The 22366-nt window shown below is 41.4% G+C and overlaps 1 protein-coding gene across 1 annotated transcript in view; it reads right to left on the bottom strand.

Annotated features, from left to right (window-relative positions):
- Nucleotides 1–22366, bottom strand: part of DNAH9 (dynein axonemal heavy chain 9) — a 228024-nt gene that overhangs the window by 50055 nt on the left and 155603 nt on the right. The window contains exons 60-62 of the mRNA XM_075720144.1: nucleotides 9380–9573; nucleotides 5038–5186; nucleotides 1463–1590 (exon numbers count right to left, since the gene is read on the bottom strand). Coding sequence (XP_075576259.1) covers nucleotides 1463–1590; nucleotides 5038–5186; nucleotides 9380–9573 — 471 coding nt within the window. The remainder of the gene's footprint in view (nucleotides 1–1462; nucleotides 1591–5037; nucleotides 5187–9379; nucleotides 9574–22366) is intronic.

Genomic DNA, 22366 nt, shown 5'->3' with positions numbered 1-22366 from the left:
TTTACTTTTTTTTTCCTGATTCTCTCCCCCATCCCACTGGGGGCAGTGAGTGAGCAAACAGCTGTGTGGTGTTTAGCTGCCCACTGGGTTAAACCACAAGAAGACCCAACACTGGCACCAGGCAGCCTGTCCCAGTGGCCGCTGCTGTGACCAGAGTTTTCCCCCTGCAGTTTGCATCAAAACCTGTTAGTGGGCAGCTGAATTAAGCTCTTCTCTAAGCTCACAGAGGAACCTGTCTGCTCTGTGCCACCACAGATAGTCACACTTAGCATGTGTTGCTGGAAAACCAGTTAGCCCAAACATCAAAATCATTCTTTCATATAAATCTAATTTCCGCAGCTCTTCTGATTTAACCTTCAGTGTCTGCTGAGACCTCTTACTGATTGCTCTGACCACTAGAGAAGATATGAATGGATGAAATAAAAATACTTCAGGCCCACAGTACTCATCTGCTAGCACTGAAGCAACAGACACGGAAGCTGACATTGCTAACAGATCCTTTATAGGATCTAACCATCTTTGTAGAAAAGAACCCTTCACTTTGCATTACTGAATGGAATATGTCTCAAAAAGCTGCATATTTTCTTCTTCACCATCTCAAAGGCAGATGACAGTATTGCAGCCATCTGTATTAAAAGTTCTTGAAAAGCTCAGCATTGTCTATCTTAGAGGAACCTTCCAAAAAAAGCAAAAATTAAGATGAAAATATCAATGGCATTTAATTTAAGTCCAAAATCAGGCCTGTAGGCTCAGATCAGAACTCAAAGTTTTGTCTTAATCTAATTTTATCCAAACAATTCAGTGCTAATAAACGTTTATAAAATCCACATCAAGGAAATCAGAGGGGTTCCCAAGATTTGTAATGAGAGCTGGCATCACTGACCCTGCATATTAGCAAACCCAAGCACTCACTGTGTAAGTGGCTCCAGAGAGCATTTCACAAAGACAGAGCGCCCTTCACACCCTAAAAGGCTCTGAAACATTTTCCCGACTTGTGATAAGAACTTCAAACATTTACCTGCTTTGGGATCCATAAAAAAATCGGCACCACTCTAGATAGCCTCTGCCTTTCCTACAGTGGTGTGCATGTTCTCATTGCTCATTTAAATACATGGTAAGTTTTGAGTGGCAGTAAGAGAACTAGTCTAACAGCTCTTAAGAACAAAGCTCTTTATTCATGAAGCAAATAAAAGCATGGGAAAGTGTAGCACAACCTTCCCTCAGAGGACTCCCTACAAATACACACCCTACAGAAGGCTCAAAAAGCAAGAAAACCAAAACAACAATGCCCAAAAAAAGCAACAGATAGTAGCAAGAAACAGTTAGAAGGTGGCTGCTTTGGACACACAGATGACACCTTGTCCCATCTCTCACCAGATAAGAACAACAGACTGCCCTCTCTAAGGTGATCAGCATCAGGTAACTTGGGAGAACAGCAGGACTGTTTCCAAAGACACCATACCTGAAGGATGACCCAGTGACCCTCCTTCGCAGCCACATCTAGAGCTTGTTCAGCAACTACCTCTTGACCTTGTCCAAGGGAAACATTGTGGAAATTCCTGTTGTTAAATGTATAACCAAGTTTCTTCCCTAAAAGAAAAAAAAAGAGTGATGTTCAGCATTTTTACCTGGAATGGCATGCAGCACAGCTGAGCTCACACAGCAGCAGCAAGGCAGAGTTCAGTCTTATCAAAAACCCTCACAAAAGAGCTATTGCACTTCTTATAATAGTTATCTTGTCTCTCACACATTCCTTGCCAAAGCACTGAAAACAGCAGTGGCTTCTTCCAAACTACTTTTAATTACAGAGCTGCATCAACACAAAGGTACATTATTACAAAGTGCTTGTTTAAAGAACATTATTCCCCTGCAACCTTGTGTAAAAACATATTTTACAGTGATAGGAAATTAAAATAATTTCCTGCTGATTAAATAGGCTCTGAACAAGACATCGTTTGGTGGGGAAATGGACCCTGCAATGCATGCTAAAACCAGCAGTAAGGTTAGGAACCCGTTCAATATTGAGAAGGCAGCTGAAATGAAATCTGTGTGAGTTTCCTATGGCCTCAACCAAGGCCTCCCAGGTTTCTTGGATCTAGACATCAGTCAGCCCTTCAGATTTCTCATGGATCATCATGGGCTTTGCCAGGTGTGGAGTTGCCTCTGGGTGCACCACAACGTGTGTGGGAAGGCCCACGGTCAGTGGACTGCAGCAGAGCCCATGGGAAGGGGTGCTTCAGAAGCCACTGCAGACCACCTCCTACAGTCCCTTCTACATCCCTCTCTGCACGCTACAAGGTGGGAACCCCAAAACCCATGTCATTTACTATCTTGCTCTGGAGGAAGGACAGCAGCTATTTAGGGTTTCTTCATTTAGTCTGTGATACTCCTTTGGACTTCTCTGTAGCATCCCACTGCCTCAGATCCTTTAAGTGATTGTGGCTAAAGATCTCTGGTTGAGTTTTCTGAGTCTGTCTGTCATCCAAAGACAGAGGACACCAGTTGCTCCTCGTCTCACAGGAGAAGGAACTGCAAGGAGCAAGCTGTCTCTGCTGTGTGCTTCTCAGAAGATGAGCACCAATTTGTGCTGCCAGAGGGAAGGAGCCCGGCAAACATCCACACTGGCTCCATGCATCATAGTAGGATGCATTCAGCTCAGCCGGGGAGTCAGTACACATGTCCCCAAGTGCTGATCCCTTGGGATTGCCTACACTTTTCTCTGCATGCAGATTTGCCTTCATGCAGATGGTGCACCCTTAATTCCTGATTTCTGCAAAGAGCAGGCAAGTTTTATAGTAAAACAAGGAAAAGATTTGCCTTGCAACTCTTAGGATTCAGCTCACGGTACAAGATTGGTAACAGATGGGCCATAAGTAAAACAAACATCCAAACTCTTCCAGTTGCTCGAAATCTCTGCTTAGCCTTACTACAACACCCCTCTGGGATACAGGTCTCCCCATATTTGACAATTTCCAGTTTTCTTTCTCACCATCCCTGGTGGCTGCCAGCTTTGAGAGCTGCTAATCTCCTCCTCTGCCTCTCAAGAAGGGATGGGGCAAATTTACAGAAGGCAGGGCGCTACCCCAAACCAGGTGATTAATAGTAAAATTAATATCAGTTGTTATTTCCACTTCACAGATAGGAACAGGACTGCAGAGGGATACACAGTGAGTCTGCACTGGCTGCCTCACCAAAGATGATGTCAGCCTTCCTCCTTCCTTGCAGGCTTGGAGAGGAGAGGGGACAGTACAGGCAGGCTGCCCCAGGGAGGTGGGGAAGCTTTCCAAGACCAGCTATGTTTGCTGCAGGGTCCTCCCTGTGTTGCCAAGGAAAGGTCCCATGACTGGGCAGCATCTGGAAGAAGCTGTCTTCCATTCACAAGAACTATCTAGCCAGACTTGCACTTTAATAAAACCTAATGAAGGGCAGAGAAAATATCAAATAATTAATCCAGTCTAAACCCCAGCAAGGCAGGCTTTAAGGCCAGTGCAGCTGCACTGGAGCAATGGTTTTATTTAATTTGATTTTTTTTTCACTTTTACTTGCTGTAACTATTCTGGCTGACTAACCCCAGGTGCTCAACTATACTCATCTTTGCAATTCTAATTAAACCATTAATAGCTGGATTTTAGTGCTTCATTTCCCGTAAAAGAAAATAACACAGTGAGAGACAGGATCACTGACATGGCTCCAAAGGGAAGCCAGGCACATGATAGGACCTTCCTCCGAGGCATCCCCTTCAATTCACAATAATGAGACTTGGTATTAGGCCAGAAAGAGCACGAAACACAATGCAAAGCCCAGGAACTCCCCATGACTGAGAACTGTGATCTGGACTGTAGCTCAGGCTGCCCTGGGCTTTAACATCTCTGAAAGCTGCTTGTGGGAATGCAGGTAAAGACTGACTCAAACAGTATTTTGGGATGACCCAAAAGGTGCATCATAGAGAGGAAAAGAAATCCATAGGTCAGCATTCTTCTACCACTCGCCTAGATGATGGCTTAATTCAGTGTTACTGGTTTCTCTGCTGGGGCTGCCAGCCTTGCTGATGTTTACTGGAGACCAGCCTGCTGAAAAAAACAGCCAGCAGCTCTACTATGGTAGTCTGATATGTAATTCATACAGTTTAAATATACTAAACTCCATACTGCCAGGAGCATTGGGGCTCGACCACAAGTCATGGTCTTGGAGATATGTGGAGTGCATTGCTGGAGAAGGAGAAAAGACACCTGATGAGCAGAATGGTAATCTGGAGCAGCCCTAAAGCAGTACCCAAAGACATCTGACCCCACTGCTCCAGAGGGATGGAGCCCCTCCACTGTAACTGTCTCAAAAGAAGTGACCGCAGTTACCTCTGTTCAACAGTCAGAAGTTACCCCATTTCCACACCTACTGTAATTGCCATGTTCAGCCTGAAAATGGTAATTCTTCCATGGTGGAGCTGAGACCCAGAGCAAATTCTGCACATTGGCAGCTATAGAGCACAGTCACTGACTACAGCAGTTGATGCACAATGGAAATCACTGCCTTCTCAAATAAGGCACCTTAGGGAAGCTCCTCCAGCTTTGAAGCCAGCCAACAGCACTACATCTAACCATCCACACCAAGATCAACTCAGAAAGGGTGGAATTAAAAGCTGGAAACTCTGCCACTAACCAGCAGAGTGATATAGGGAGCTGTTGCTTATTTTTAGCTATCTGACAGCATATTAGGTATCTCTGATGTAAATTACAGGTTGTATACAAGACCAACTCAGAAATCGTTGCAGTGTGAACCACACTGGGAATCCAGGTGATGCAGGAAAGAGACAAGTTTAATTTAAACTTTAGATGAAAATCCAAAAACCTTTAAAAAAACAAAACAAAACAAAACCAAAAAACCAAACATATCTTCTCACAATTATCTATTTTTAACAGATTACTCCACTATCTACAAAGAGATGAGGAAAAAAACCCAGAACAAGAATGTAATGCCAAGATAATTATGCAGAAGATAAAAAGCAATGCTGTGGTATGCCTAGAGACATGATTTATTTACCTTGTTTCTCCACATCCTTCAGTGGGTCGACTCCTGGGGACAGGATAAAAAACATTGGGGTTGCAGGTCCTGATTCCTCAAAAGTTGTTGCAAAATCCAGGGATCTCCCTACCACATACTTACTGCCAAGCTTTTCCTCTACAAAATCTCTGCCAGAAAGAAAAAAGTTTTGTGAGTCCACTGTTGTTCAGAAAAGACAGATTCCCCTGCAAATAATCAATTAATTAGTTTTGATTTTGCTGAAAAATTGAAGAAAAAAATGGGCATGAAATAATTTTAGAGAGGATCTGCAGGCTGGGCTTCTAGAATTATCATGCAGTAGCAATGTTTGGCACTTTTTACAGCGGTAAAATGACACGTGGCACACCTATATCTGACAAACAAAAGGAAGTGAGAAGGGAAAACAGCCTAATGCTGTATTCAGAGGTTTAATACAAGTACTGGCTTGATTCTGACAAAAGTATCTCAGGAGAGAAGAAATAGTTAAGCTACTGTCTAGAAAACTGCAGTGTACTTTGCAATCCATACAGCCTTTGAGAGGAAACAGCATTCCTTTAGATTTATCATGAAAAGTCACAAAAAGTCCAGATGATTTACAAAATCACTTTGTTCTGGAAAGATAAAGGGGAAAGATAAAAGGGAAGACCTCTAAGAATATCTAGCATGTGTAGCTTAGCCTCTGCATAAGAGTCACAAGGAAAAGTACAACTGAGTGAACAGGAAAAAATTCAGCTCCACAGCAGCTGCCTGAACAGAATACAGCACATGGAGAACATCCAGGCTGAATTTCCCCAGGGTGAGCTTCCAAAATCACTACTTTAGAAAAACACGATACAGTGAACATTGATTCAAAGGTAGGAATGCTATATTCAAACCCCAGGAATGTGCAGTTACTCTTCTAGTGTAGATGCATGACTCAGGCCTTCTGAAAAGCTCAATACCACAGGGAAGAAAAACATAGGCCAGTTTTCACCTGGTAGACGATACTAGAATAAGGCAGCCAAACTCTATCTAAGAGCTGAGAGTCTCTTTCAACAACTAGTGAAAGGCAGTTGGAATAGAAATGCCTAAGAGATTGCAAAAGAAAAATCTTCCACTTTGTTTGGTACCTCTTTCAAGTAGATTTTTCTGTTCTGGGTCAAGATTTGGCAAAGAACTGCTGGAAAGCTTCAGTCCACAAAATTTTAAAAAGTCCATCAGATATGAGGTCACAACATTCTCGTTTTACATCAAGCCTCAGCTCTAGGAAATGATGCCTTGGAGATTCAGAAACACAACTAATGTGACTTGAAGACTTTGAAATGAACCACATGTGCAGGAAAGGGAGGCCTGCCCTCAGAGACAGGGCTGGAAGAGTGCCTATACTTGGCATCTTTCAAACAAGGTATTCATAGGGGTGGTTCACAGCATAAAAGTAGGATTTGAGAAATGGTGCCAGAACAGAAAGCAAAAATACCCTGCAATACAAATGACTGGCTTACAGCTTTTCTAAGTTATATGAAGCCACAGCTGCCTAAGATACTTTATCTGAAGAGTCCATATAAGTGCCATAACCATGACTGGAGGTGCCAGTTACCAGAGTCCTTAGTCATTCCACATTGTTTCAAAGGTCTGTCCCTCAATGCAGAAGCACCAGTGCTTTTGGAAGGACTTTACCATGATCAAGTTATACCTTGCTAGTAGCTGCTGGACTGATCTAACCTCATCGTTGATGTGGAAACATGGGAACACAAGGTGTTTGTTTGTAAGAAGCTCCTTGCTGATGTTCTTCAATAAGATTGAACAATGAGATAGGTATTTACACTGCGAAATCCCTCTTGAGGAAATTATGGTTCTTGGTGATGGACAATAGAGCACTGCCCCCCACTAAGCTCTATGGAGTGAATCAGGGTAAGAGTGGTTTCTCCTGATGGCTCCTTAGGCCTAGGGAATAAAACAGTCTGCAAATATCCTCAGGGATCTGCTATGAAGGGTGGCTGAAAAACCTGACTTCCAAGACAGGGAAATGCAAGAGGCCTGTACAAGAGTGGATCATTTTATATACCAAAGAGCTTCCTAGACCATCCTCATGGAGCTGGCACATATGACATGGGACATAAAGGGTCTTGCACCTTTCTCAACAGCAGCTGGAAATGAGGTACGGATATTCTAGGGCATCTAAAATACCCCTAATCACCTGTGTTTAGGTTACCAAGTTACTCCTTGACTCCTAAAATACACTCAAGTGCTTGTCAAGACTCTCAGAGAGACAGGAAGGTTAGGACTAGTAGTGATGTCCATTGATCATCAGTAAGGTATTTAATGTTAGCAGATTTAACTGTTACACAGAAAGAAGAGACCTGCAAGTTGAGAGCTGCAGAACAACTTGTGGGATCCAATGACACTGCAGGTATCTAAAACTCAATGAATTTGTTAACATGCACATGATCTTGAAACACTACTGGCTAGAATATGGATGTTGAGGCTGAACTCCTCATGGTCAGAGTATGCAGCTCCCCAGTGCTCTACAAGATCCCCTACTTTTTGAAAGGTCACAGACACAACACAGCTTTGACAGTGCTTAGGAAAATGAGACACCAGATGACCATTAGCCTTCTGTGTTGTGGCTATCAGGAATGCTGACTCTATTAAGCTTGATCCAAAGACCACTTTTCCTTTCTACATCAGAGTACCAGACTTCACTGGCTGACATGAGAAGGACAGATGAACAGACTTCAGTATTTTCCAGAGAGGTGGACCTCTTAGGAACAGCAAATTTCTTCACTAAGGGAACAGTATCTGTCTTAGCCAGACTGCTGGTTGAAGAAAGGTTTGAGGAGTATGATATTATCAAGGAGGAAGCAGGAAGTCAAACACATTTTGACTGTCATTGTTACCACTAATAACTTCACATTTGCTTTTAGGGTATGAGAGTTCCCTAAACAAAAGCTCTTCTTAAGTCTTTTGGACCTAGTGTCTGACTATCCTGTGTTTCAATAAGAATTTTAGTCACAAATATCTACAAAGTCTTGGAGAAGGCACTGTGAACTGTTACTGTTTGCACGTGTTTATGTTCTAACCTACTTCTAGATAAGAAACAAAACAAAATGAAAAAACATTTAAATACTCTTGTGCAAATGGAAAAGATTTACATGCCCAGACCCTAAAAATATTCAGCCAAGCTTTTGAACTTGGATTTCCTTACCTTTTCATAAGAGAAATATGAAAGTTGTTGAAACTTTATGTTCTAGTTATTTTTGAGCTATGTGAGTACCGCCATTTTGATTGAAAGAAATGGATTAAACTTGCTTAAAGGAAATAGGCATTTAAAAGTTCAGAAAGACAAGAGCTTATTTTACTCAAACTAAACAATAACAGGAAAAACAATCTTTTAGGCTGAATGAACACATGGAGAATCCAGCCCTAAAAGAGTAAGAAATAAAAAAGAAGATGGTTTAGAATGGTATGATTATGATAAATTGTAGTATTTAATAAAACATAATAACATTGACCATAGGGAGACTTCACTCAGTCTTGTCTGCATTTTTCTGTGAATTTTAAAACACAAGCAGAAATCTAGTTCATACCCATACATACAGTCTGCTACGTGCACCCATATATAAACTCACATGTCAGATGGTGGAGCAATATAAACTATTTGAGAGGCAGTAGCATGAGAGACATTGCAGAAATGTCAATTCATAGACTACTAGGACAAAGACGGAAAAAACAAGTCCTAATGGAGTGAAAGACCTTTAGTTTCTCCTGCAACAGGCATATTGCTTTTGCATACCTTCATAAAGTTTAGACTCACCTAGTTACCTTCACTACATAATTTACAACTACAACTTTCAGAACTAGTATCACATAGATTTTGTATTTTAAAGGAAAAAAAAGAGAAAACCTCTATAAGACTTTCCTTTACTTCTACACTTTATTCTTGTGCCTAAGGAACAGCCATAAAGGATCTAGCAACTAAAATTGACCTTAGTGAACTCTAGAAGTTGTATTGATCATTAAAAGACTCTAGCAGATGTATAACACCTGTATAATGATGCTCAGTTCTGACTTGGCATGTCTGCTCCTCATCCAGTTTTAGTTATACTGTTCCATGACCATTGGTGATATTGGGGTTAGATCTCCCTAAGCAAGAAATTCCAGTTAAATGAAATGTGCTGTCTTGCAGAGTTCAGAGATGACTCATTCAGCAGACTTCTTTATAGGAAACCATTTTGCAGAACTCACATTCTATAATAAATAAATCTAAACATATTCCTGAATCAATCCTGTTCCCTAGAAAACACAGATCCAAAGTTGCCTGGTAAGCCAGAGCATGACAGAGATAGTAAAGAAGTGCCCCTACCTGACAGCATAGGTCATGCGATCGGGTCGGATGGCTCTCATTATGCACAGGCGCTGCAGAGCTGACTTGTTCTTCCATTCCTGAGGGAACTTCTCCTTTTCGGGGCACTCAGATTCAACAAATTTCTTCCACCGCTTTGCAGACCCCTCTATATCCCGATCCAGGTTTCTGAATTCCTCCATGGATGAGAGAGCCTGGAAAAATTCAAGGAAGGTCTTCAGAAGAACAATCCTACATGCCTCTGAACCATTTTTCTACTGTTACTGACTGCTCATATTTTGCTGCACCAGAGGGTCATAGCTGGAGCCTGGGAATCACAGGCAGAAAACCACCAGGATCAGACTGTCCATTCTCCTTTTCCCAACTATGTTGTCAGCACATTGTCACAGGAACAGCAATCAACACAGCCCATTTGCAAGGCCACAGGAAAGTATGACTAAGGACATTTTCATACTTGTGGAAGGTCTTCTGAACTGAAACGTGTCTCAAGGCTGCCCACAGAACATCAGCTCTAAAATGATGCTGCACCTAACCCAGCCTTCCCTGATGCTTTCACCCACATCACTGCAATGCCCTTCCCCAGCCAGTGAAGCCATACATGATGTCCAAGTCTTCTCCCCTGCAGCACAGTTGCTGAGACATGGGAGTTTGGAAGTGACAATACAGGAAAGGATGAAAGAATTTGGCAATATCCACAATGCAGTTCTCCATAATCCAAAGTGAGAAGAAATCTGCTCTCCTGTTTTGAAACCAGAACTGAAAAATCTCAGGTGACAAGCACTTGCTACTGTCAGTTATCCCAGAAATGCCTGATTTGGATGGGAGCTGGAAATGTTGAGCCCATGTCTGACAGGAGAGCACATAGCTGGCATTCCTGTGAACTGCAAGTCTGCAAACAGCCTCCTTACTGCTTCAACAGACACAAAGAGAATTGTGCAGCAAAAATCACAACAACTGATGGAAAAAATGTGCTTTTGTATCCAAGGTGCTCAGTATCCAAAGCTAAATAGAGACTCAGGCATGCCATGCTCACCAATACTGTTTTTTTAAGGGATTTGACAGTTGGAATATTAATTATCTTCATCTTTATACACATGCAGTTATTTTTCTCTCCCTGTTCCCCTGTGCATATACCTCTCTATCTGCACAGTGTTGTGTGCATACTCTGTGAAATCACAACACCGAGAGATCACCATGTAGTCATGGTGACCATGGAGCCACAAATCTCAATAAACATAGTGCAACCTGTAAATAGGTGAGTGCTCTCTTTGTACAAGTATGCATACCATACTGTGCCATTGTAAAAAATCAGATCACTCAGATTTATACTTGCCAAATGCACACAAAGATTAACTTTTTGGTGCTACAAGTCTGTAGCAGAAACAGGTAGCTGAAGAATGCCCCAAAGAACAGCTGAGCAAGGCAATAAATAAATGATAATTACAATAAAAATTTAGGTAAATTTGTAGCTAGAAAGTGGAAACTATAAATGTTATGCAGAGAAGTAAAGAATCCAAATTATCTTTCATACAACTGGTGGCAAAATGTATTGCACAGCTTGTAAGGTTCTTTTGGATTTCAAGCAAAATTCTCACTGAAACAAACATCTTCAGAGCGTTTTGCATAATCTGAAGCTGTAAGCAGTTGAACATGAAGTGGAAAAGACAAGTGAAGTATAAAAGACAGTGAATAAGCTATTTTCTATAGAAACAGAAGGACACACTCAGAGCGAAGCAGAAGCTTCTTGATGGGCAGAGGTGTTCTGCACCATTAATGCTCCAGCTTACATCCCAGACAGCTCCACTATGGAAAGCAACTGAGAAAGTTCCTTGAATAATGCTGGTGCCACACCTTGTTCAGATCAACTGAAAAAATACACACTTGTCAAAGGGCTTTGAAAGTCATGCAAATGCCCTGACAGAAGTACTGAGAGATTGTCTTGGAAATGATGCTGTTGCAAATGAAGCAGAGGACACTGAAGGTCACTCTGCTCTAAGAACTGCAGGAAAGACATGCTTTCCCTCTGGAAAGGTTTCCCAAAGAGAAGACAAGAGCAGTGTACAACTTTCATCTTTCTGATAGGCTGAATTTAGCTAGAAGATGTACTTTAACACAGAGAGTGAACAAAGGGAAGGAAAGCATCAGAAAAAGGGGCTCCTTATAACAAATGTGTTCACGTTTTTAGCAGTGGGAATGCCTGTAGATGACAGAGAGAAAGAGGTTGTAAAGCTGTTCCCAGTGGGTGCCATTGACCCAGGACATTTGTTGAATATACACTCACAGCATCACAGAAGCAATGGTTGGAAGAAACCTCTGGAGGTGTCTAGTCCAACCCTGTGCTCGGGCTGTAGTCCTATACAGCCAGCCCTGGATCAGGTCAGCCATGGCTTTTTCTACCAAAATGCTCTAAAATGAAGTGCTCTCAGCCTCTCTGGGTGCCCTGTTGTAGAGCTGCACTATCCTTCTGGTAAAGAATATTTTTTTTTTTTTTTAATATGTTCAAGCTGAACCTACCTACCTGCAATTTGTCATGGTTGATCCTTATTACATTCACTGCCAATCACAAGGAGAGTTTGGCTCTGTCATCTCAAAGCTGGACAAACCCCTCCACCTTTCCTCACAGGTCATGTGCTCTAGGGCCAGAATTAGAGCTATAGGCAGAGATGTACTCGTAGATATTACTATAAATGCTTCTGCAACAAATCCAGCCTTCCCCAAAGTCACAATTTCATCAATACCTCCACAAAAGGCACAGGTAAGAGCAGAGTGCTTGCAAGACCGCTTGAGAGCTACAGCATGGGCTGACTCAGTTTGGCGCTGACCATCTCCATGCAAACTCCCAGGGATTCTGAGAATTTCATGAAGAAGAGTGTGAGCAAAGCAGTGATTCAACAGATGTTTCCATGTGTGGATTAGCACTAACATGGAGAAATGTCAAAGACAGAAGTACTTGCTCTAAATTCAGTGCCATATTCTGCTTTCTGTGGAAAACTAGAAACCAGAACATAGAACATGAGAAACTGAAATTCACAGGAACAATACCATATATTCTGATTTGTCAAAACCTTGTCCTTGCAGCAATAAATATATTTGATGCACCTCTCATAGGTGAACACAATACAATTGCAAATGTTGAATTCAGCGGATTCATCAGTGCAAGTGCTTATATAAAACATCTTAACACTGTTGACTTTTGAAGTGACTTACTTAAAATGCCACTTCAGAACTTTGGCAGCTGCTGCTGCTTGGAGAAGTCTCTTGGTTGATGTTAGCAAGGGAGACTCTAAAAAATTGCTTTCTTTTTACTAAGTGACAGACATGTAATCAGAGATGATAGTCTCTCTCTCCCTGAACAACATGTTACAGAATAAAGAAAGCTCTAATTGCAAGTATAAAGACTGTACTATACAAATTAACACTAAAATTTTCATTAGTCAACTATTTTATTTGCATTTATTAGGAGTGATGGTATTAATAAGAGATGCTGCTACTTAAAAGCCAGTGCAGTGAAAGCTATCTCAATTTGTAATCTTTCTGTGAATATTAATTGTTTTTCAACACCACTGCCGTGAAATTTTCTAAGAAACTTAGACCAACAATAATATATCACTGTTTCCAAGTAGCAGGAGTAAAAGCAGGACTGGTATATTGGGACAGCAGATGGGTACTACACATCAACCTGTGCAGCATGGCTATTTTTGTTAACATAACGAAGAATACATTTGTCAATTAGAGTTGTCATGGAAATTGAGAGAGACAAACATTGATCAAAATAATATAGGGCTGGAGAACTCCAGTTCCTGTCTTTGCAACCCACGCTATAATCATCTCTGATGGCTGGAAACAGGAGGGTCTTCAGTTTTTATCTCAAAACGAGACTTTGCCAGTAAAACAGGTCTGTTCACAACATGTCAAGGCAAGGATCATTGTTTTCTCAGAGAAAATGATTTTTCATTCACTGAATCACAAACAACTTGCTTTATCACTTCGGTTTTCTTTGACAGTTTCTCGTCTAAGTCAGAACCAGCTTTAAACTGGAGCTGATATGTCAGCAGATCTGTGAATTTCACACATTCACAAATGCAAAGTACTCTCTTTCCAGCCCCGCAGCTGTAGGAAGTATCAGCCATTGGCTTTGAGAAAGAAATCCTAGTTGTCATTGCGAGCAACTGCTGGTGTGCTTACAAGGTGTCCTTAACATACTGCCCTTCAGAGAGTCAATGAAGAGCCAGAAAGGAAAGCAGATCCTTGCAAAAAGATAATGTCTTGGGGGAACAGGGAGAAGTCCCAGGCAGACAGGCACAACGAGGAGATGATACACTTGGTTTCTCCTCAATGCTTGCTGCCTCCAGAGGACAGGCTGAGTCTTTTGTGAAAAGAACAACTTCAAAGGTCTGGTGTCATTGCTACTGTATGCAATTTATCTCCTAGTGCCAGATAAATTTACAAAAGCTTGTTGTAGTGTAGTAGAGAAAGCATTTGCTCTTATCACTAAAGGTAGCTATTCCAAGTATACCATCTGGGAAAAACTGGCCACAAGTTTCAGCATTGCTTCATAAGTTTTTATAAAATCTAAAAAAAAGGAGAAGATATTATCTCCATGTTTTCTTCCCCTTGGCTCTAGAGGAAATTATTCTTTAAAAAACAATTGTTTTGTATTTTAAACTATTTAGCTATTTCCATAATTTAAAATATCCTGCCCCACAGTCATCTGACTTGAGAACAGCTCTGGGACAAGGGAAGTCAAAGTAGTTCCTCATTACCATGCTCTGCACTGACATAAATTGTGTGGAAAATGATACAGTGCAAGTAAAACCAGTGCTGCCAGAGTGAGCTTCTAACACCTATTTACCTTTTAACACCTATTTATTTAGTCATAATAAAAAAAAAAGTGAGCTTTTTTTTAAAAGCTATCCCTACTTTTTGAGTCTTTGGGTTATACCTGATTCATACTTTCAGTCTTAGCTCCTTATATATCTTGCTTTTTAAAAAAAGAACCCTCTACTTAAAAAAATGAGGCCTATAAGGAACACACTGAACATCAAATGTCTCTGTAAACACAACTTGACAACCCTGGAAAGAAATTATATTTAATATTCTCAGAGTTTTAATAATCTGTGAGATGATTAACCCTAATGATTAGCCATGATTTCACTTGCAAAATTAAGGAGATGTGTTTTTCTGAAATATGTTATACTGTTTTTAAGCAAAGCAGGCTCCACAAATAAAAGGTTCATAGTGCTCAGCAGTTGTGCAATTGATCCTGAGACCCTCTGCTTTTGGAAAGGCAACAGCCTAACAACATCATTTGCAGAAGCTGCAAGGGTTTCAGTGGGCAGTGGTGGTCCCCAACAGTGATGTGCACATACGTGGGAAAGACTGGCTTTCAGCAAGCCAAGTCCATAGGCTAATGATAGTTGAAGGGGAATCATTTTCAGATGCCAGGCGAGGCATGCAGCAAAGCTATCCAGGTTCAACTGAATGTTTTCAATACCAGCACTAGGATTAGATTCAAAATGTAGAAACACTCCAGTAATTCAAAGCATTTGAGCTGTGCAGCTGTTACCATGGCTCGGGCTGCACGTTTTGGAGCTGTGCTTCACCAACCTGAGGGACACAGGTTCCCAGGGAGGTATGGGAAAGTCCCACCACAACTCAGCTTCCCAGTTGTCTGTCTGTACATGGGCTTGTAGAGTTTGAAGCAGCTCATGTGTGAACTTTTGCAACGGGGTTAAAGCAGAGCAGCTGTATGAATGCCTGATGCTTGGGAACAACCTCATGCATTTTCAAAACACCTTCTAAAGGTCTTATACTGTCCATGTGTACTAAGAGTTCTGCTTATATAGGTTTCTGCAAATATTCATAATTTCTTTCCTTCATTTTCTGCAGGTAGCCCAAATCTTGTTAGGAAAACCAGCATCCCCAGTTGGAGAAAGACAGCTCCTGAAAGAATGGTGGTCAAACCTGCATTTGGCTTGAATTGATTGATTAGATCATTCAGGAAGTAGACATATAAGTGGATGAATTACTCCATTTGAATATGACTGTTACGTAGAAGGATTAATGTAGAAAATGATGGATTATTTGCCATCTTTCCCATAGGTTTTGGTTTGTATTTTTCACTTACTGAAGGTGTTATTTTCTGTTTAGCTGCACTACCTGAATTATTCATCTCATAAGAAAAATATCTACCGAAGGTAAAAATAAAGACATGACGGGTTTGCCAAACTTCAATCACCTCTCAACACAAAAATGTTATTTTAATCCTCCTTATTTCTTTTATAAAAGATGACAAGCTCACTGCACTCTATGCCCCTGTCTTCATTCAAACTCCTCCTTGCATTTTCCCCACATCTAAATTATCCTGGAGTTAAAAAGTATGTAGTGCCATGACATGACACTGCAAAAACATCCTTCTGTTTATCTGCAGCATCCTTCCTAAAGCATCACAAAATGCAGGCACCTTGTGGTTGGATGACAGAAGTGGTCTCAGGAGTGATGCATTGGATCTTTGCTACCTTTTCTTGGAAAATTCCCAGTGAAACCTGTATCATGAATCAGAAAGCAATGGCTTCAGCACTCAAGTCCTTCCTACTAGTACATTCTTACAGACAGCTCTGCTGGATAGGAAAGGTCAGCAACAGAAATGAGATTTAGTCATAATCTTTGTATTCTAGTTGCTTATAGCCACCCACCAAATTTTCATAATTTCACCTGAGATGTTTCACAGCTAGGTTCATATTGGCATTTTTCCTGCATTTTCTGCAAAGGTTGTTCAGGTTGTTTTGAGAATGGACCTTTGTGGTGGTACAGCCGCCGCCCCCCCCCCCCCCCCCCCCCGGGCCACTCTGAGATCCCAGGATAAGCCCTATTGTGCTGTTATCTTGGTCATAACAACCTGGGCATCAAGCACTGCATGTCCACACCTGGGCCATCTGCTCCCTGAGTTGTGTACCAGAATGACTCAGCACAAATTGTGGCTAGAATGTAAAATACTGACCAAAGCCAATCATCTCAAGATCCTGTAAATAGCGATCCAAGAGGGAAACCTTTCTGAGCTCTCCGGGACTGCAGTGGACTGTGTGACCTAGTATCTCCCCCTGAGCTGGGATGCCTCTCAGGGTAGATTTTGTGAGGATTGAAAGATTGTCCATCGATTTCGCGAGGACTCAAAGGCCTGATTCTGCAAGGTTCACCGACCACCTGTTGATGAATGCCAGCACATAAAAGTGAATAATTCATGAAACTCACAAAAAGGGAAATTTTAATCACAGGTTATCTTTGGGGTGTGTGTGTGTGGGCGGGGGGGAGTGCAATTTGATTATATATTATATATATATATATATAATCCTTATTCACATAAACCACTGACCAAGTCTGAGACTAAGACTGGAACTAGCCACACCTAGACTCCTCTCTGAAAGGAGTAGAGAAAGCAAGGGGGTCTATTCTGAACCTTGTGACTCAACGGGAGGGTCCTCCTTATGCCCTGCATCCACAATCCCTCTGTGAACCATTCTAACTCGAGTGTAACTGAATTTTCTTTTGTGCACTTCTTCCATGTAAGTAATAGAGTGAACCTTGCCATTCTTGAATCTTTAACTAAGTTGCTATCTTGATTGTAACAAATTCCATCAAATTGCTGGTTTAAATTGGCTGGTGCTTAAGTGCTGTCAAGAATTATACAACCTAATACTGTGATCTCTCTCAAAAATATTAATAAATCTTAAATTGCTGCTAATGAAAGCTGTGTAAAAAATAATATTCACAACAAATTGGTGTAGTTGGTAGGATCCACAAATCTGTATTTGCAACAACCTTGCAAAGTCAGGCTGTTCTGCCAAGCCACACTCTCCATCTTTTTTCTTCACTCTTTGATGCTCTCCAGAAAATTGGGGGGGACACAGCCAGAACCAGAAGCTGGCCATGAGTCCTTGATGACAGCTGAAAAGTGGTACTTGCATATTTCTGGAAAGTTCCCTGGATTCCACTTTTACAGGTCACAGATGGGCCATCACCATGAATCAATGCACAGCAAAACTTAAAGAGAAAATATGTCTCATGGACTGGAAGAGCTCAGCTGAATTATCTGTTCCAGGGTGTCACCTACTGGAAGGCTCTCAAGGTCCATAGTTCTGTGTCCTGATACACATATATATACACATGTATGGACCCATCCCTTGATGAGGCTTCTCACAGGTCTTCTCACACTGATGGTGTGATCCAAGGTTTCATGGTGGCACCATAGCAGTGTTGGCCTTGAGGACATGCAACCAGAGTAAAGAAGCTGCAGTGTCCCTTGGTGTACTCAGGCTCCTGACATAATCCTCATACATATGTCACATGACCAGTTCAAACAACCTCAGTTGTTTGGAAACTGCAAGCAATGGAAACTGCAAGCAATCTATGCCAGTCCTTCACTATCCTCTGTCACAAAGATTTTCCAAATGTCTGGTGTGAATCTTTCTTACAGTACTTTGAGATGCACCTTGCTTTACCCTTTACTGATACAGAAAAATGATTGATCTTACCCCTTTGGGGGACATTTTTTGAGGATTATACCCTCCTGTCCCCTCAGTCTTGAAGCCCTCAGATTCCTCCCCTTCTCCCTGTCCTCAATCTCTTCTCACAGTCATGTTTTTAGGTTTCTGACACTTCTCACTGCTCTCCTCTAACCTGTCTCCAGAAGGTCAACATCTTTCTTAAAACGAAATACTCGAAGATCAAACCAGACTCCAGCAGAGGCTGGGCCAACTCTGAGTGAAGTGAAAAGCTTGTCCCCATGCCTCTATCACACTGTTCATTTCATAAGGATGGTCCTAGTCAGGTACTGGCGATACTGTGGTCCACTGATGCACTGTGGTCACACGGTGGGGATACACAAACCATGAGTGCCTTACACAAAAGGCCATCTCATGTGCCTCAGCAGAAGTAAAGCCTTGGTGTTACTATCAGATTAAGGTTCCAGAGATTGTTCCCAGTCAAAATTTAGCTGAGCACTTAATCTCTAGTCTTCACAGCTGTTCATGTGAACCAACACTGCTATGCAAACGTTTATGAGCTCTACCATGTTACAGAAATAAGGAGCTCGAACAGGTCCTTTATGGCAGATTTGGGCTTAAAAGGAAGAACTAATAAAAGAGGAGCCAAATCCAAGCCATTTGCCTTCATTGCCTTTCCAAAAGCACCTTACACATCTAGGTACAGTATATCATGTCCAAAAGGGGACAACTGCTTGCACACCCTTAGTTGCTAGCAGAGCTCAGCCATCAGACCTCTCTGTGGTCACTCTGGGTCCACATTCCACTCACACGTTTTCAGGAGTGCATTGCAACTGATTTTTTTTTCTATTTTTTAAGCAAAACAATAGGACTTCAAAAGATATACAATGTCTAAAAAAGATACATTTGATATCTAAAAGATATCTCTGATGAAGCAATTTCTTCCCTTTCCTTCATTTTAGAGGGTGAAAGAACTTTTACATTCAAAATGACCAGCTGACAGCAGCCTTTGTATCATAGGTGGATTGAGAGAGAAGGACAGAGGCTGACACTGCTGTAGAGGCATCCAGAAAAATTCAATTCCAACTCTGCAATCAAATCAACAGAGTACATCTTTAAATATTTGATGTGATCAAAATGTCTGCTGTATTTCAGATAAACATCAGATTGTTAGCCAGCAGGTTAAAAAAGAAAAGGGAAAAAAAAGTAAAATGTTCTCAAGTAGTATATCTGTGAGACATTGGGAGCAATTCTCTAAGATTTGAGTGCTGGTGAGGACAGATGAATATCCTTAGGAAACTTCTAGATGAGAGCAGATAAACGCACATTGAAGTGTCATAATCAATGTTTTCTATCAAAGATGTGCTAAAAGGCTGTACATCTGAAGAACTAAGTTAATGGAAGAGATTTAATAAAGACTGTGATTTTCTCGCATAATAATAATTCTGAATGTACATGGAAAGCTGCAAGCTGCAAGCCTTTCACATCTGACCAGACTGATCAAAGGACCTTGTTTATGCACAAAGAATACAATATAAGCAGCAGATTGTGTCACAATGAATCTTTGACAAGAAAGAAAAATTTCAGTGTCTAAAAAGTACAAGAAGTGAAAGTTCGAAGAGAGATTTTTGTTCTTTTGTCAAAAAAATCCAGTTTTCTTAAATGTAAAATATATGATTTGGTATTTTATCTCATAAGCCACACACACAATCTTATCATCTGCATTCTGCAAAATTATAAATAGGGAGTTAATATACTACTTTGTCTACTGCTGTTCTCCTCCTTGAAAGCTGAATTCAGTATTTAGAGCTCATTATTCAACATCACATTTAATAAACAATGCCCTTTCAGTAGCATTTTCATATCTACATAATGAAAATTCTTCCTCTTCAGAAAAAGATGAGGGAAATTATTGGGATGAAGAAGTAATCCAAGTTGTCCAGGTGTATTCTTGCTGTATATTAACTAGCTTTCCTTATCCTATGCAACACATCTGCATTCAGCAATAAAGAAGTGCTGCAGAAAATATCACAAAGAAAATCAGACTTGGGTAATGTGTATCTGTGCAAAGGAGGTCCAGAGCTGCCCGCGTCCAGGCTGTAGGAACAGGCTGCTGTGGTGAGAGCCAGATGCACACACGGTTGATCAGGGACCACAGCTCTGCAGGAGGCATAAGGCCACAAGGCAACATGGACATGTCTCCGCAGGAAGGGCATGGCATGGAGGGATCTGGAGCATGGGAGAATTTTACAGCAGAGATCACCAGGGTCACAGGGAAATCCATTCACCCAATCTTCAGCTAGTCTCAGTGGCCTGAGAACCACCCCGTCTTCTAAAAAGGGCTGGTTTTGGCAAAGGCAACTGTGAAGATGAATACCATAAGGGCATGACCACTGGCTTCATCAGTAGTGGTGAAGCTCAGGAAGAGCCCAGGTTGACTCTGGGTATGTTCATATGATCTTTTCTAGGCAAATAAAAACTGCTCTGCTGAACCCCTAAGAAAACACAAGCATGGTCTTTTGGTACTGGGCACTGAACAGAAGATGCATAACTATGTCTCGTGTGAGGCTTTGCCTAAGCTAGTAAGCCCTACTGATGGGCAGATCGTATTAGCTCAGGACTAAAACCACACTTACGCATCTATAAAGCTGTTCCAGAGTAGGATTGTCTCCGACTATGGGGAGAGGTAGTTTCTATCCACCTACCTCAGACCCCAGCATACCTATACAGTGAGGAGAAGACATACACTTTTTTCTTGCCTGCTGATCTGCTCCTGAATCTGTGGCCACAGAAGAAGTCCAGGCACAAGCTCACCATGAGCCACACAGTTTGCTTGTATATTGCTGGCTCACATTTGACTTTGGCCGACTCGTTTGGTCTCAGAAAATGCCTGGACATAGCCCAGGGGGTGGGACACTCCAGGGACTGTCTACACTAAACAATATAAGAGGTCGTTCCGGTTTGGGAGCTGAGGGGAGTTGCACTGTATGGATTCATGCTGTGCCCTGTAAGGCGCTCCTAGGGCCAGAAAACAGCTGCTGGTCCATTTTACTTGTTAATCTAGACATAGTCTGGAAGACCAAACAACCATAAAACCCAATTCAATTCAGACAATACTCACCTCCCATCCAGGTATCAACACCTTCATCTTATGACACTGGAGATCTTCCAGTGAAGGAATGAAGAAAAAAATGGGGGAAAACCCTACAGAGGATAACCTCTACCCTGAGTCTATGTTAAATTCAGTCTTGCAACAAGACTATCAAAATGGTCATTTGCACATGGCTGTGGCCTGACATCCTGTGCAGTTCAAGCAGTAGCATCGTTGTACCTTTGTGGTCTAAGGTGTGTCCACACATTTACTGGTAAGGTAACCAACAACCAAGTCAGGAGAAATGGACAATCTTGCATGCACACAAAAAACTTCTTCAGAAGTACCAACCGACATAAAAACTTTCAAGCTAAGTACTGGGAACATAGAGGGTGAGGAAAGTATAGCATACTGTAATAAAGGAAATTGAAAAAAGACAGAAAACCTCATTAAGAGTAACAGAATACTTTTGACTTCTCCAGAGATCACTATTAAGTACCTGCAAAAGACAGGCCTTAGAACTGAAAAGACCAACTCTATTGAACACCAGAGCCAGGGATTCAGCAAAGGCACTACTTTCATTAAATGACACAATTTTCTCCCCTTCCTGCTCTTAAGTAACCCTTCAATGACCCAGAGGCAGTATTTGTACTGAGGCTTAGGACTGTGTCCTTTGCTAACATCTCCCCTTGCTCCAGAGCTAACTAACATGCCTCTCCACAGGGGCTCCACAGGTACTACTTTTTCTCCCATATAGGCTGACTGATGAACAGAACCAAGTTAAGCTCAGAGCAGTTTTTCTAGATCTGTACTTAGTTTGAATTCAATTCCTGTTTCAGGCTTAAAGAAGCACTAAAAAGCCTGAAACTTAACTATTTCTTCCAAGCCTATCAGCAGATCTAATAAAAGATATTACCCTTTCCTACAAACTATGCCCTTCTGGACAGGTAAGTGGGTTTCTTCATTCAGTGGTAAATATTGAGCTTCCCTGGCACAAACATTGCAGCAAAAAGCTCTGTGAAACTTTTTACTGAACTTTTTTATTGAAAGAAGCTGGAAAACTAAATCATAAACATGTGTTAGATGCTCCAGCATCATAAGCTGTACAACTGCAATGGCCTATTAGCCATTATTAATCAAACAACAACAATAAATAATAAGCCAAGTCACACAAGGCTATTTGCATGACCAGAGTCCTCAACATTTAATGAGGTTTCCTTTGAAGTTAATGTGCTCAAAATGGCAGGTACAGAACGGGCCACAAATATTGATATTGATTTCCTTTGGCATTACTACCTTGACCTGAAACCCCTGGCAAGAGGAGCACTTTGTGCAGGAGCATTTTCAGTATTTCTGTGAAAAATTAGCAGAATGCTAAATTCCACTTCAAATTTG

The sequence above is a fragment of the Pelecanus crispus genome, chromosome 12 (genome assembly GCF_030463565.1).
Source record: "Pelecanus crispus isolate bPelCri1 chromosome 12, bPelCri1.pri, whole genome shotgun sequence".
Classification (NCBI taxonomy): domain Eukaryota; kingdom Metazoa; phylum Chordata; class Aves; order Pelecaniformes; family Pelecanidae; genus Pelecanus; species Pelecanus crispus.
Note: the sequence above shows the minus strand (reverse complement) of the source record. Positions and strands in the feature narration are given on the sequence as shown.